Raw genomic sequence first — 17,022 nt, forward strand, 5'->3', positions numbered from 1 at the left:
AGATCAAATCTTACTCTCAAAAGTGAAATTCAAACTTTAGAGGATCCAAATCCTTTTATTAAAATCTGGCCACTATTTAGCCAGCAAAAGAAAAATGAATAATTTTTTAACATTAAATATAATTTCACACCACTAAAAATATTATTAATAGCTAATTGATGGCTACAAATTACAAAATCCAATGGCCCCTAACACTCGTCTAATGAAAAAATGCTACCTAAAATATATGTTCATTTTTTATTTTTTTTATTTCATCCCCTTTAATTTTTATTTTACTTCAATAATTAAATACGCTTAACATCATTCATGTACAATTTTAATTATTCTATTTTATCTATATTAGATTTTATTTTATTGTATTTTATTTTTTTTTGTGGTAAATTTTTTTTATTTACATTGCGTATATTTTTTATGATTAAAAAACAAAAATGACCTCAATATTCTAATTAAAAAAAAAGCACCTCAATATAGTAACAGTAAAATAACCACAACGGTGTATTTCGAGAAAATACTCAATTTGTTTCTTAAAGTTACACTCGAGCCTTAATTTAGTCTTTAAAGTTTCAATTACCTCAATTTAATTTTTAAACTTTTCAATTGACTCTATAATAAAAACTACTGTAAGAACTAATATAATTAAAAAAGTTTAAAAACTAAATTAAGACAATTGAAATTTTAAGGACTAAATTAAATCTCGAACGTAATTTTAAGGACTATACCGAATATTTTCTCTTCGATATAGGCAGTTTCCGTTTTCGACGGTAACCCTTTTGCATTTTGATAATTCCTTACAAGAAGAAAAGAATAACAACGTTTACCAAAAAAAAAACAATAAAGAGAAAGATGAAGCCCATATTTTAGGAAGAGGAAGTCCAGCCCAGGAAATTGTTGCATATGCCCAGGAAGAGGAAGTCCATATTTCAGGTCCAAAAAAAAAACCGTGCTCAGATGCGCGCCATTTTCAGAGAGAGAGAGAGAGAGAGAGAGAGAGAGAGAGAGAGAGAGTGTGTGTGTGTGTGTGTGTGTGTGTTGTAATTCCGAATGGAGTTCTCTTCGGTTCAGAATTTAAGCTTACACGTGAGCTTCGCTTTCTTCTCTTATCTGCGAATTGTTGATTTTTTTTTTTTGTGTTCTCTGATTTTTCTCTTGGCTGCACAATTTGACTGAGTTTCGTTTTCTTCTCAGATTATGCCAATAGTTTTGTTAATTATAACTTGTGAGTATGCGATTTCAGTTAATATCTTCAGCGTTTCAGAGATGCCGATTGTCTGAGCAGATTTGCAGACTCTCGGTGATTCTCTCTCGATCTTCGTCTTCCTCTCTTCGAGTCTCAAGTAACGAGCACAAACCTTTACTATTAACGTGATTTTTAATTTCTAATTTTGTTCCTCTCTTTATTATTTTATAATATTAGAATTTTTGTGAGTAGTCTCTGATACTGGAAATGGAAGCTGCTTAGAGGAATTTCAAGGTTTGAGGTTTTCTTCCAACGATGATGCTGACAACTGGGGTAACTTAATAATTGGACTATTCATTTTAGAGAGGAAAAAACATCTACATAATTTTCATATTTTATTGATGAGATGTTTATATTTGATGCTGGTAAAACAGATGGAATGCTTTCTATAAAAACCACGAGTAAGTTTAATGTTCTTCTCATGATTAGTTTTGCTTCGATTTCACTGAATATATGCATACACGTCAAGCGAAAATTGGGAACGATAGCTATTTTCTTATCTGCGTCATTATTCAAGTGCTCGTAATGTCAGAGGTAATATGTAAGCCTTTTGTATAAGCCTCTAAGAAAAATTGTTTTACTCTTAGGTATCTGTCGTATGAACTCCTCAATTTTCATCAACCATGTGGATAGGGTGCTATTCTGTATAATTGTTCTACATCGTGGCATAACATTGAAATAGATTTCAATTATTTAATAGCGTTACCATGTTTAATATATTTGTCATCAGAATCTAAATGTAGTTTATGGAAATTGTAGGTATTAGTGATACTGAGATACATAACTACACGATAAACTTGAAAGCAAGTGATTCTTCCAAAATAACTAGGCTAACTTCAAACACAAAAAATGGTGCAAGATTCAGGTACGAAAGTCATTTGAATACATTAATTTAATACTAATTCATTAGTTGCTTATTAAGTTTCTTTTTCAATAACTGTGTTTGGCCTTTTTGCAGTGGCAGTGAAGTATGTCTTTCATCTTTTGTTAGCATTGATCTCTTAGTGGCTGAGATTCATCAGTTTTTAGAGAAGGTAATGTTTTGCACCATTTCATCTAATCAATTTATGCACTATGTTAATAAAAAACTTGGGATGAATGCAAATTCTGGTGAGATAACGTTTTCAATCTGAACATGTTTGATCAACTTTTTATGTTTTGCTACACATATGTAGATAGTCCTAGCACAATAACAATTGATACACTTTTCTTTATGCTAAATTTGAAGCGTGAACCAAGAACAAGACTCTTTTGGGACAAATTTTTTATGGAATTGGGAGTATATTGGTAGAAGTTAACTAAACTCCAATGGTTAAAGTTAGTTACATTCATTGATTTAAACTAATATTGGTCTGTGGTATAACAAATCTTTTAAGTATTACTGTATTCGAGGGCAACTGACCACTTAAGTAGTTAAGCCAATGAGGCTTTATTGGGTATATTTTGCCATTCTCCACTGGGTATTATCTAAAGCAATTTGGTATCAAATATTGCTAGTTAAGAAATCCAAGAATATGAATTTGCTAAATATAGTTACGAAGAGGTTTTAAGATAGCTTCACTAAATATGAGTTTGCTACCCCTATTTTTCTCTTCACTGCATACAAAAATTGAAGTAAATTTGCACGGAGGATTTTATTGTTGTTTTGATAATGTTTTGTCCCTGCTTCGCGTGCTGCTGTATTTTGGAATTCCTCATATTTTTGCTAATTATTTATTTACTTGTTGATTTTTTGCAGATGATGATTTTAAGTATTCCTGTAAGTTAAACTGCCATATTTATGGTATTCTACTATTCTCAAATGTTCCAATATTCTTTCAAATAACTAGAACTTCCCGTGAGTGGGTGCTGCTATCGGACATCATTTTTCCTCTACCTCATTTGTGATCAGCAGCAAAGAAAACAAATCCACCAAATTAAATTTCCAAACTACACTTCAAGCAGTTATGGAAATTTAATGCAGAATCTTTATCAAGCTTTTGGTGGCAATGTTTTTGTTATTCACTTTGATTTCTCGTCCAGAACGTTGCAACTCATTTGGTGGCAGAAGATTGTGATGTACCTGGATCAAGATATGAAAAGGTGTTTCTTGCAAATGAGGACAAGGAATTACCAATCTCAGCTTCAAATCTTGATCTTCTTAAGTCAGGCCTTGAACATTATGTACTAAGGCATGGAAATACCTTAAGTAACAAGTGCCACTATTGCTTTCCAAATTGGTAAATTCATAATACCAATTCAGATTCCTGTTTTTCATTTAGAATTATATAATTTCATTTTCTTATATAGATTGAGTAAATATTAGACTTTCACTTTCCTCTCTTAGTCACTTAACAAAGATACTTCTGCTCTGCTTGCGATACTTCGAATTTGAAAATTTGTTGATGGGATATGTATGTACATCTGCGTACTTGTCAATTCTTTATACGGTGTCATAATCTGTTACCTAATGAATCCAAAATGTTCTCTATTACATGTGATCCATAAGACATTGATGTGTACATTAAATATAACATGTTGCTGTTTTATTGGACTGGATCCGTCAAATTTTGTAGGAAAGTTGTTTTGCATATAGAAGTGAGAGCAAGAAATTGTTTATCGTGTTTTGTTTACTTTCTTTAAGCATACTCTATGCTTATATAATAAAGAGCCTCTAGAGTCTTGAGCCATAGTATTAATATGTTTTGAATTATCTACTCGAAACTTTATTAGGGAGCAGCTCAAAGTTGGGAGTGGAGTAGCTTGCAGCATTGAAAACCATCAGCATAATGAACTGGTGATGGAGGCAGTCATAATAATAAGTAACATGCCAGTAGACAACACTGAGTGCTTCAGGAAGTATGGTGATAAAACAGAGGTTTCTCAACAAGTCTCTTGGATTTTATGTTTTAGTTCATTTATATCTTAGATTTTCTTTATCTAGTAACTAGTTTGCACGATAACACGCTTCTTTTCTGTTTAAAATGGATGATAAGTTGATAACAATGTTTAATATCAGGTTTTCTATTTCAAGGACTTTTCCCCTGGTACAGTCTCTAAGTCACTTATGAAGACATTGAAAGGCATTGACTGGAAAAGCTATGGTTTGAAACTAGGGGGGATAGTGCAGCAAGATCGTCTTGCTTTACTAGAATGGGAAAACTTGACTAGAGATACTCACGTTGATATTGTGCTTCACTCGTACAATAAACAATATCCATCATTAAAATGATAATTTTTTTTGGCTTTATCTGATACAGTTTAGATACAGAAAAATTTCTTATCTTGGAAAATATTTGATTCTTTTATGTTAGCCAAATTTAGTTCATAGAAACAGGCAATTCTATGCCTCTGTTAAAATTGCACTTTTTCTTCCCTGGTAAGAAAATATGCTAGCCCTACGTATTTCCCAATATGAACACAATTCTAAAGATTTTCATGTGATGTGTTAAAATGCTTATCTGTTCCATTTCTGGTGATATGCTTCCTTGACGTATTGTTAAGACTGTGATACCGGGCCCAAGAAAGATTACTCATACTGAGAGAAATCTTGTTAAAAGAGCTGTTAAACTTTCCCTCGATGACTTGAAGGAGAAGCATGCAGGAGTTCTTTTAAGTTCACATGCAGTTCAGGTGAGTTCTTTTATGACCTTGTGTTGACTTGCTTTCTCTCTGTTGTACAATGAGTTATGTAACTATAAGAGGTGGTTGTGATAACTTTTTAATTGGTCAATCACTCATCCACTCTATAAAAGAAAATTAAAATAGAGAAAACAATCCCTCTCTCTTGCTTGGCATTTCTCTCTGGGATCAATCTAAGGTTTTTCATAACATATGCCAATTGGAGATATTCTGCTCTGCTAATTTTCGATCTTACATTATGCCATTGTTAATATGAAATTTTTCACCATCTCAGTCGTAATCTGAACTATCTTTGAGTATTGGCGACTAGTTTCCAAGATGTGGCCTTACATTACATTTGGTCAGCTTTATGACCTTAATAAGAAGTTGCTTCTTTCACTTTCAGGTTCGAAGTTATGCCCCGGATCTTGCAAAAACAATTGCTGGGCTGATCTTGTCTTCCAGTGACTTAAATTTCCAGGAAGAATGCTTTTCTCTGCTTGGATTACAGTCACAAGTAGTTGGAACTGAAAATATGGAGAATTGTATTAGAGAGAGGATAGTTTCAGTTATAGAGATGAACGACAAGAAGCCCCACAAAAACAAAGTTGCACCCTCCCTTTTTGTGGATGATCGTGCCCAGGAATTGGAGTTTGAAGAAAACGACATGGAAGAAGGTGAAGATGATTTGGACTTGCAATTGTTCTGAGGTTGTAAAATAGAACTGTGTACCAGAAGTTTCATCAACGGGACAATTAGAGTACGGTTTTTCTATTTTTCGATTGAATAGAAGATAAAACAGAAGGTACTGCTGAACACAAATTCATAACAGATTTAATATACATGTTGAAAAGCTTAAAACGAAGATAGAATCTTCGAATAAATTGATTCACTCCTTTAATGGTTGTGGCCTTCTAGGCCGATTTGAGATTTTCAAATAACTTTGTTACCTGCTCACCAAAATTAACTACTAGTATAAAATATATTAAACAAAACATATATTTATGAGTATTTATCCATTTCGGTCCTCAGAATTTTGGACCAAACACTTTAGTTCTCAACTAAAATTAATTATTCGATTGATCTCTAACAATTAACTCCGTCAGTCATTTGGGTCATTTGTTCTGCCAGTTCTAACGGAGGACAAAATGGTTCTTGACAACTCTAACGGGAGACAATGGTTCCTGCCCACTTTGTTCAGAAATGTCGTTCTCTCCCAATTTCCATTATCTTGCATAATTTTAATATTCATACTCTCCTCGTTCAGACTTCTTCTCCATCTTCTCCTTCCTCTTCTTCAACTCCAAGATCATGGTGTAACTGTCACGCATATCGCACCTACCTCAACATGTCATGAACCACACACTTTTTAAATCTCTGTGACTGGTACACCCACCTCCTTCACACTTCACCCACCAAAAGTATTCACCTCCATGTCTGATAACAGCATCACCTCCAACTCCGACAACGTCCACCATATCCTCAAGACCAAGTTCCACAACTACCCTAAGGGCACACCTTTTTCCATTTTCTAGAAAGCAATATAGATTATTGGACATTAGGACATCATGAGAAGATTCTTCTTCGACATCATATGCAAATTCTCATTTGGAATGGACTTCGAGTACTTCATTCCTTCTCTCCCGAAGTCCAAGCTGGCAGACAGCTTCGACCTCGTATTCAAGCTATCAGTACAGCGAGCAATGTCGTCGTCGCCGCTCATGAAAATTGAAGCGATTACTAAATATTGATTCGGAGAAGAAGCTGAAGGATGCAATCGGAGTAGTGAACAATGTGGCTATGGAGATGATCGGACAGAGGGGGAGGGAGATGGCAATAACGATGATGAGTCTTAATAGATCGGACTTGTTGTGTAGATTCATAGGATCTATCGAAGATAACAAGTAGTTGAGAGATATAGTCATTAGTTTCTTGAGTACGAATTAGTTGAGAACAAATTGAAGATTTTTCTTCTTGTGAACATTGAAGTTGCAGTGTTAGACTATTAGGATTATGCGAGATATGATGGAAATTGGGAGAGAACAATGTCGTTTCCGAATAAAGGGGTTAGGGACCATTTTATCCCGTTAGAATTGCTAGAAACCATTTTGTCCTCCGTTAGAATTGACAGTACAAAAAACCTAAGTGACTGACGGAATTAATTGTTAGAAACTAATCGAATAATTAATTTTAGTTGGAGACTAAAGTGTCTAGTCCAAAATTCTTTGGAAACCAAAATGAATAAATACTCTATATTTATATACAAAAACATAATAGCTAATTTTAGTGTATAAATAGTATTTTTTATTTTCAAATAATTAGGAAACACTTTATTCCTGAAGAAAATAATCAGAAATCAGGCATTTACTCTATATAATTTTCCCGAGAAAAGTCTTTACTTTCTCAAAATAATTTTCTGACAAATGAAAAAAGAAAAACTAAAATGTTCTAAAATAAGACGACAAATGCATCTTTGGACCAAATATAGCATTCCTAACTCCTAGGGATACGCATACTAGAATGCACGAACTGAAAGAAACTACATATACGAGCAAGATAAAGACTGAATAAATCAAAACGGGGTGGCACATTGAATTAGTGTCTCCATTACAGTTATGAACATTGCAACAATGCCCAACATTGCTCACAAGTATTACACATCCATGAAACAAATTCCTAACACAATTTTCGCCACCAAGTCCAAAAACACATTACATGAACACAAATCTAGGTGGTTTCCAACGAGGACCAAGAAATAAAAGCTAGATAATATTCACCCCTGCATCCAGAATCACCGATCCACAGGACTCCCCAAAAGCATTAAGCCTGTAACAATAATAGAAAATCAGGGGGGAAAAGTTATGTTAGTAATTCCAACTATATTTTTTTTAATTCCAACTCTGAATAGTGCTATGTTTTTTCCATTCCAAATAATAATAATAATAAAGGTTTAAACATCAATATGCATGAATGCACTTTTCCATAAACTAACAACTACCTTATTGGCAATGTTGTTCGAAAGCCAGTCCAAACCTTCATAAAGGCCTTCCCCAGATGTTGCACAAGTGCTCTGGATGTACCTGGAAGAACCCAAAGAGCATGTTGGATCAAAACTGGCATAGCTACCTAAAACTGGGAGGGAAAAACAAAGGCTAAACTTGTTGTGCGGGGGAGGAAACAAATGCTTCCTTGTCAAAATATATACCAGTGGCGTTGTCTGAGAGAGTGGAGTCCCAGCTTGTCAGTAATCTCAGCAGCATTCATTGCATTAGGAAGATCTTGTTTGTTGGCAAACACAAGCAATACAGCATCTCTCAGTTCATCCTGAAAACATGATTTAAAAAGAAAAATTGAATACCTAAACAGAAAAAGCAAAAAGAATGGGACTCAAGATCCTTGCCATGACACTAGTAGATATCAACATATATAGGGCAATCAATCAAAAGCAATTCACATGAAAGAACTAGCTATTCAACTTCCAAACTATATGCTATAGTGACATCACACAAGAATTATCACAAATCAATCATTTGTTCAATAAAGATTTCCTCTTCCCGAATAGATTATGCCTATCAAAAAGAATGAGTATCTAATCTACAAGATTAATGGTCACGAATTATTGACATGTTGACATCAAAGAATCTCTGAAAATTCTGGGACTTTCACTGAAGAATCTTCAATGGTCAACATTATATTGTTATTCTAAAACCTTTCTAACTTTACAAATTTACAGGTCCTTCCTTTTGGTCTCAACGTGTTCCCATACCCAATACTCAGTCAATCATAAATCAGAACAAATCAACTCTAAAAGTGGGATTAGTATAAACCATTAACAAATATGAATAAGGCAGCATGGCATAACAGGAAATAGCAAACTAGCTAAAGTACCTCATTCAACATCCGATGTAACTCATCTCTGGCCTCAACAACTCTGTCCCTGTCATTGCTGTCCACAACAAATATAAGACCTTGGGTGTTCTGGAAATAGTGCCTCCACAATGGACGGATCTGCAACAGAGAACATAAGTATTCAGCAACCAGGCACCAAGCAACTTTGCCAAGTTATGTTAATTTGCTATGCAATGCATTGAATATCTTGACTGTAATTTTTTCAAGAATGCATAAGAATCAATCGTCATGCCTTGTCCTGGCCACCAACATCCCAAACAGTGAAGCTAATGTTCTTGTATTCAACAGTCTCCACATTGAACCCTGAAAAAATTAATGAATAAGCGCATCAAACAAGAAACAAAAATATGCCACACAGGCACACAGTTATGCATTATTTATTTATTGTTTAAAAGTAATAACATAGTTTCTCAAGAATATATGGTGGTCATATCGCTTTAAATTCATGATCTCACAGCAAATCTAATGTACTATGTTGCAAGCAATTGATATATGCAACATGGTATTTTTGGATGCGATGTTTCCCTTTGAAATGTTTGTTTACAGATTTAGCAATACGTTTGTTTCAAATAATATATCACAACACAAACAAGTCTAATAAAGTTAGATCCTAAATTATCAAAGATACATTCTAACCATATAAGATGTTAAGTAACAAATATCAATGCCTTCACATTATTTCCAATGCTGAAAGGGAAACTATTGATATATGGCTATCTAGCAAGAATAAGCGTGAATCATAGCCTCAAAAACTTACCAATAGTGGGAATTGTAGTGACGATCTCTCCAAGCTTGAGCTTGTAGAGGATAGTGGTCTTACCAGCAGCATCAAGACCCACCATGAGAATCCTCATTTCCTTCTTGGCAAAGAGCCTACTGAAAAGCTTTGTGAATGTCAGCCCCATTTCTCCTTCAACCTGTGGATAGAACGAAACACACAAGAAAGAAACAAATCAAGACCCAAAATATGAAACTTTTTATTCGATTTTCAGAAACACAATTAAGGAAAAAAAGGTATTTTATCAGAGAGTTCAATCTTTTCCCCTAAATCGTATTCAAAGCCATTGGACTCAGTTAGATCTCAAACTCAACGTGGAAAAACTAAAATTAAAAAATCCACGAAACATGCAAATAAGTTGGCAACGAACAAAATTCAAGATTGTCACAACATTTCTTACACAATCAAATCGGATCTAAACACTGGTATTTGTGTGCGTGAGAGAGAGATAAAGAGAAGAGGACAAGAGGGTATACCGTTGGGAAATGAGAGCCTTGAGTGATCTGGAAACAGAACGTTCGGAGAGAGAGAGAGAAGAGGGAGAGAGAGAGAGAGAGAAAAGAATGCTTTGCAGCAACGCGATTATGTGGAGAAAGAGAGAGACCCGTCAACGAGTTAAAAATGGGGGATTTTATTTTGCAAGCATTGTTGTGTAATCTTTCATTCTTTTGTTTTTGCAACTTACCTCTACAGAAAAAGATTTTTGTATTTAACAGTATTTGATTCAAAATTTTATAGAAATATTTAAATAATTTTATAAAAAATACACATAAAAAATTGAATGAAAATTTAATTTTTTATTTTTTAAAATGATTTTTAGTTGTTAATAAAAAATATAAAAAATATATACTTAGAAAAATCACCAAATTTTAAAAATAAAAATATCTCATTTTTTAATCATACATACAAAAAAGCGCATCAAAATTTAATTTCTAAAGTATTTTTTGTGAATATATATATTTAATATTAGACTTTTTGTCACGTATTTAAACCATTTGAAGATATTTTTGTCGATAATAAAATTTAGATGCATTTTTGTAAACACCAAAATAATTAGAATACATTTTTTGTGATTTACCCTATAATAACTAATACAACATATAAAATGTATATCAAAATTAACCATCAAAATTAGTTTTTTTTTTTTTATACCAAAGATATGAGACTTGAACCCTCAACCTCTTAATTGAGTATAAGGAGACTATGTCATTTGAGTTATAACTCATTGGCCATCAAAATTAGTTATTAATATAAAATATATATGTATGTGTATAAAAATACATAATGACTAATTTTAGTATACAAATAATAATTTTTTTGTAATCAATAAATATACCAAAAATTAGCTGTATACTAAAAATTAGTTGTCATATATTTTTAGATAAATAAATATATTATTTAACTTAATTATAATATATATTTTATATTTTAATATATTCTATATAAGTAATTGTTGTGATTAACTTTTTTTTTTACATTTAATATGGTTGAATATAATTAATGAATTTTCTTAATTGGCTAAGAAAATAAAATATACAGTGAACTCTAAGATTGGATAAAATATTTTAAATTTCAAAGACTTTTAAATGCATGGAAATTTAAAATTTCTAATTAAATTTCTATCAATTTAAAATGTTTTAGTTTTGACGAAATAATTCTCTTGATAGCAGTAATAAAATTCCTTCTTTGGATAATATAATTAAAATACCTTCTTGCAAAAAATACTTTATTATAAGATAATATAAAGTGTATCACGTTTGTTTTAGGAAAATATGTTGTTAAAAAAAAAATAAAATTTAATATTTTAAGAGAAAATTATTAGCAAAATATTTAAAGTTTAAATATTAAAAAAAATTTAAAAGTTATTTAAATTAAAACTTTAAATTTATTTTATATTTATCATCATCTATATACTATTTTCTGTATGAGTTATGACTATATAAAATTAAAATATTTTGAAAATAAATATTTGATGAACTTTTATATTTACCTGCATTAAGGATTTTGTAAAAAAGAAATTGAATCAATTATATCCCTTTTCATAAAGAAAGCTAAGAAAAGGGAAAATAGATTATTACTATTTTTTTTCTTTCTATAATTTATATCAATATAAAAAATAAAGTGATAAATGGTGAATTTCTCAGTTGGGATAAAGTTTTGTACTATTCTTGTAGGCATATTTAAGATATCTTTTAAAGATATTATAGCCACTAATTTTAATCTATAATGTAAAAAGAGTCGTGAACAAAAAATAACATGAATTAAATGTGATTTTAATTAAGAAAGTATAAAAAAGTTTATCTTCCTCAAGTTAAAAATATACTCTACTTGTTCTCATTGTCTGTTAGTCCAATGATAAATCCAAAAAATTTTAGTAATAAAGATAAAAATAATATATAAAAATAATAAAAATTTAACATAAATATATTTAGATATTAAAATTTAAAATATTAGTCAAATTTTAAATAATTAATTAACACATCAAAAAGTATATTAATTTAAAAATATATTTAATTTTTATATTAATTTAAAAGTATTTTTTTGTCAAATATCCTATGTATCTATCAACTCACATTTTATTAATTATTTTTTATATAATACAAAAAAAGAGTACAGCTTAAATTAAAGAATTTATAAAAAAATATATAATTAAAGAAAGAAACACAAAACTAATTACGAAAAAAATAAAAATTCAAATCAAACAACCATAATTTTCTTTATATATAGATATAAATAATATTTTTTTATCAAATAATTATTCAAATATTTTTTGCCATTTAATTGCAGAATTGACATTCTATAATATTCATGGTAAAAATTTTTTTGACGAAAATAATTATACCAAAACTAAATTAAATAAAATAGTAAAAATAAATAAACGATATATAATATGTATTATCTCAATCAATTAAAAAAACTATCAAATACTAATAGTCTCATTTTTATTTGAGAAACTAAATTTAACTTTGGATAATTAACTAATAATAATAATAATAATAATAATAATAATAATATTATTATTATTATTATTATTATTATTATTATTATTATTATTATTATTATTATTATTATTATTCAAGTATATTTATTTTTTTAATATAAATAGATTAAATTTATATAATTGGATAAGTCATTGTGTTGTTATTTAATAACCTAGATTTTTCACACGTACATTAAAAAAAAATTAAATATGAGGATAAACCTATTATTTTAAAGAGAGCATTTTATACTTATGTATATATTTATTAGGGTAATTTTTTATAAATAAATTATTTGCCCTTTAAATTTATATAATTGCATTCTTTTAAACATGAAGACGTAAATATATATTATTTCATATATTTATAGAAACTGCTACTGACAGTAGCGGTTTACCTAAATACGTAATCTACTGTAACCAGTCACAGATTACATGCAAATGGGGAACACAGAAACCGTTAGAGGCTGTCGCAGTTTCTGTTTATTGATGTTTGGCCATAAACCGCTATTGACAGTAACAGTTTCTATAGATATATAAAACAATGTATTTGTGTCTTCATATTTGAAAAAATGCAATTGTGTAAATTTAAAGGACAAACAATTTATCTATGTAAATTGTCCTACTTATTATTTGTTTTTAAAATTTAAGGGGCAAATACTCCACACATTTGTAAGTAAATCCGTCATGTCTGTTACTCTAGTTAAAATAAAGCTAATTAAAAATAAATACTTTTATTAATATGAACTAAATATGCTTTTAATTTAGAACATATAAAAATTGATCTTTATCAATTTAAAAAATATACTCTAGTTGTTTTTTTTTATTTATTTTTTTCGCTTAAAGATAGAGGTAATTTTATTCACTGAATAAACTGTGAATTGGGTCTACTATAGACCTCCAAAAGTGATAGAAATAAGATTTATTGATTATTAGAGTAAATAACCTAGTAAGAAAAGACAAGAAACATCCTTTAGAGAGAGAAATTAATAAGGTAATACAAAAAATTATCAAATAACAATTAATTAAAATGAAGAAAAAAGTAGTTGAGTAACCTTAATTGGATTTATTGATTATTAGAGTAAATCACTATTTTTTACTATCAAAGATTTAAGCATGGACAAAACTAACTACGAAAAAATAAAATTGACAGTATATCAATAAAAAATAAATTTTATTTGACAAAGATATTCAATCATTAAATTTTGTGTTAATTTTGTTAAAAAATACATAAAATTTTTAAATTACCCTTAATTGTGATCTTCAACATTTTGAAACCCTAATTTTTTCTAACATCTAAAACAAACAGAATCCCGTTAGGGAGCCAATGTGGTATCTATACAATGTGTACAATAAGCTGTTTATTTGGCCCAATTTAAGTTAAAATTGAAAATGGACCCACTTTTTACCCTAATGTAACAAAACCTCTCAGATTTACATTAATTCTAACCATCCAATCCTTATTTCAAAATTTACCCAATCCCTTCTTTGTGAACGATGGCACACCTCTCACCCCCTCCCTCGCGAGCTCCGATAACCATCCCATCGTAGCGCCGCTGATTGACACCGCATCTCCCTCATTACCTTTCAGCCCCCGATCCACCCCATTCTCAACCGAACATCCAGCCCCCATCGGAGTGTAGATTCTGCCGCAGTCAACTGGCCTCTCTTGCATGCGCGTTTCAGCCTGCGGAACACGCCTCTCCACCTCACGCTGGCCTTCTTCCCATTGCAGGTCTCCATCTCATCTGTCGGTGTTGCAGTTCAAGCCCTGCCGTGGTCATTTCAGTCGCGCATTCTGGTTAGTGGCTCAGGCCTCTCTTCCGCAGCAGCAACCATCCTTGTGGTCCTGTTCTGCCTCCATCTCATCCTTGAGGTTAACGGTGAACAACTCGGCCCTGTTTGCTGCAACGACACCATCTCCCACTGCTGATAAGGTTGGATAATGAATATGCTTACCTGATGAATTTTATTTTGCTTGTAACTTGATGTTCATGCGTAGAATTTGTAGTTAGGTTTGATTATGTTGTTTTTCTAAATTAGAACACCATGGTAGGGATTTGAATTTTTTGGGAACATATTGTTCAAGGTGATGCTCTTGATGGCTGCGTTGGTGTTTTCTTTAGCGCTGGAAATTTTGTTCATGCTCGAATTAGTAAGGACAGTGGTCCTGGTTTTCAAGCAATTGATTTGTGTTTGTTTTGATTTTTCTTGGCTTGTTTGAATCATGTAGATTTTGTTAGTTATGATTTTGTTAGGTAAAATTTTGTTTGAATCATGGTTAGGAATAGTTACTAATTATAACACTTTGTGATCACTCTTAATTAATTTTGATTTTTTTTAATGCTTATCAAGTTAAGTGTATGGCGTTTCTTATGGTAGTTTGTGATAATTCATCTAATAAGTTAACGTGATTGTATTGCTTGTAGAAGTAAATGGCTTGTGTTTATTTGATTTGATTAATATCATGATTTTCATATGCTGGTATGTCATCTATATGGTTGTGCTAGTTTGCATTTTTTTTACTTTCTTCATTCTTTCATAACTTAATAGTTCATATTTGTTTTGTTGTTCAGTGTTATTTTATCTATTTTTTTCTAAACAACAGATTCGCAGATTGGTCTTTGAGTCCCTTTGAAGCCTTTATTAGTTCAATTATGTATTTTTGTATTATTACTTTTATTTGAGAACTCGATAATTTTTTTATGAACCACATAATTTAAGTAGTTTTCTAGGTGTTTGTAGCGGCCTACAAGTGCTGATGGGCGACTACGACGCTTTGTGCGCTTGTGGTTATCTTGATGCGTCCCTATTTGAGCTGATTTAATTAGTGCACATAAGGCATATGGTTACTTTAAAATGTATCCGGATGGTTGTTTTGAACTCAAGTGATCGGATTTTTTTTTTGTATTTTGTTGGATTTTCAGAAACATGATTTTTCTATATACTTGTTAATAGCAATTGGGCATATTGATTTTTTTGTGTCATTTTAAAGCTCCAATTAAGCTAGTGTTTGTATATATCTGTCTTAGATTCTTTAATAAACTCGTAATTTTGTCATGAATCACGCGAATTTAGGAGTCTTGTTGGTGTTTGTAGTGGACAACTAGTGTTACTGGTCAATTGTGACACATTATGCGCTTCTTGATATTGTGATGCGCCCTGAATTGAGCTAATCAGGTGATTTTGATTTTGAAAGACAAAGCTGAACCTGGACACCGCAACATACCATAAAACAAGTGTAAGGAAGTGACTTCACCATTCACAGCACCCAGCACGAGAACGCTGAGATAACGGGCCGAAGGATTACCACATGTTAAAAAATGTCTACAAGAGGAAAAAGTAGCATATTTAAGTTTAATTATTACAATAGAATTGCTTATTGAACTTATTTACTGGTTGGAGTCTTGAGGTTTTGTTTTTGGGAATTGATGAAGAGTAACATGTGGTTGCTCATTCATTTTCTGAACTTGGCTGAATGTGTTGGTAAAATATCTTTCAATCATGACTTGCTTACCAGACATAAAAAATAACCATCCATTTTGTCTAAGAAAGTGACCATTGGATTCCATATTTGAATAACCATCCAATATATTATGTCTATATATAGGAATTTTATTTTTCCAATGCAAATTGCTTGTTGAACTAATTCACCAATTGGAGTCTTGATGTTTTGTTTATGAGACTTGATGAGGACTAACATGTGGTTGCTCATTCATTTTATGCACTTGGCTGAATGTGTTGCTAGAATATCTCTCAATCATGACATACTTACCAGACATAAAAAATAACCATCTATTTTGTCTAAGAAAGTAACCATCCAATCCCATATGAAACTGACCATCTAGTTTATAATATCTATATACAGGAATTTTTTTTCCAATACAAAAATGCTTGTTGGGCTAATTCACCAGTTGGAGTATTGAGATTTTGTTCATGAGACTTGATGAGGACTAACATGTGATTACTCATTCATTTTCTGAACTTGTCTGAATGTATTGGTAGAATATCTTTTAATCATGACATACTTATCAGGTGGCTAAAATAACCATCTTTTTTATCTGTGAAAGTAACCATCCAAATTCATATTAAATTGACCATCTAGTTTATTGCGTCTATGTACATGGGATTTTTTTTCAAATGCAAAATGCTTGTTGAGCTAATTCACCAGTTGGAGTCTTGAGCTTTTGTTTATGAGACTTGATGAGGACTAACATGTGGTTGCTCATTTATTTTATAAATTTGGCTGAATGTATTGGTAGAATATCTTTCAATCATAACATACTCACCAGGTGACAAAAATAACCATCTATATTGTCTAAGAAAGTAAACATCTGAATCCATATTAAACTGACCAGCCAGTTTATTGTGTCTATGTACAGGGATTTGTTTTTTTCAATGAAAAACGCAAGTTGAGCTGATTCACCAGTTGGAGTCTTGAGCTTTTGTTTATGAGACTTGATGAGGACTAACATGTAGTTGCTCATTCATTTTATGAACCTGGCTGAATGTGTTGGTAGA

The 17,022-nt window shown here is 31.2% G+C and overlaps 2 protein-coding genes across 4 annotated transcripts; one reads left to right on the forward strand and one right to left on the reverse strand.

The window, feature by feature from the left end:
* Positions 1–940: 940 nt before the first annotated feature.
* LOC107643364 (type 2 DNA topoisomerase 6 subunit B-like) lies at positions 941–5,721 on the forward strand. Of its 3 annotated transcripts, none has more exons than XM_088487860.1 (12): positions 941–1,077; positions 1,186–1,334; positions 1,430–1,510; positions 1,612–1,638; positions 1,997–2,102; positions 2,196–2,271; positions 2,976–2,996; positions 3,260–3,456; positions 3,950–4,094; positions 4,236–4,428; positions 4,719–4,849; positions 5,244–5,721. In XM_088487860.1, exons 2-12 carry the CDS (start codon positions 1,223–1,225, stop codon positions 5,544–5,546), a joined length of 1,392 nt encoding a protein of 463 aa, XP_088343986.1. In that variant the 5' UTR covers positions 941–1,077; positions 1,186–1,222; the 3' UTR covers positions 5,547–5,721. The 3 variants fall into 3 exon arrangements, with proteins under 3 accessions (XP_088343986.1, XP_088343985.1, XP_088343987.1); XM_088487859.1 differs by having other exon boundaries at positions 1,235–1,334; XM_088487861.1 differs by lacking the exon at positions 941–1,077 and having other exon boundaries at positions 1,308–1,334; positions 1,415–1,510.
* Positions 5,722–7,401: 1,680 nt separating this feature from the next.
* LOC107643365 (ADP-ribosylation factor 2) lies at positions 7,402–10,185 on the reverse strand. The gene is made up of 7 exons (XM_016346982.3): positions 10,001–10,185; positions 9,504–9,663; positions 8,979–9,049; positions 8,726–8,845; positions 8,043–8,161; positions 7,836–7,917; positions 7,402–7,663 (listed from the first exon to the last, which is right to left on the reverse strand). Exons 2-7 carry the CDS (start codon positions 9,649–9,651, stop codon positions 7,658–7,660), a joined length of 546 nt encoding a protein of 181 aa, XP_016202468.3. The 5' UTR covers positions 9,652–9,663; positions 10,001–10,185; the 3' UTR covers positions 7,402–7,657.
* Between the last annotated feature and the right edge of the window lie 6,837 nt (positions 10,186–17,022).

The sequence above is a fragment of the Arachis ipaensis genome, chromosome B5, assembly GCF_059453495.1.
Source record: "Arachis ipaensis isolate K30076 ecotype BB chromosome B5, ASM5945349v1, whole genome shotgun sequence".
NCBI classification, from domain to species: Eukaryota; Viridiplantae; Streptophyta; class Magnoliopsida; order Fabales; family Fabaceae; genus Arachis; species Arachis ipaensis.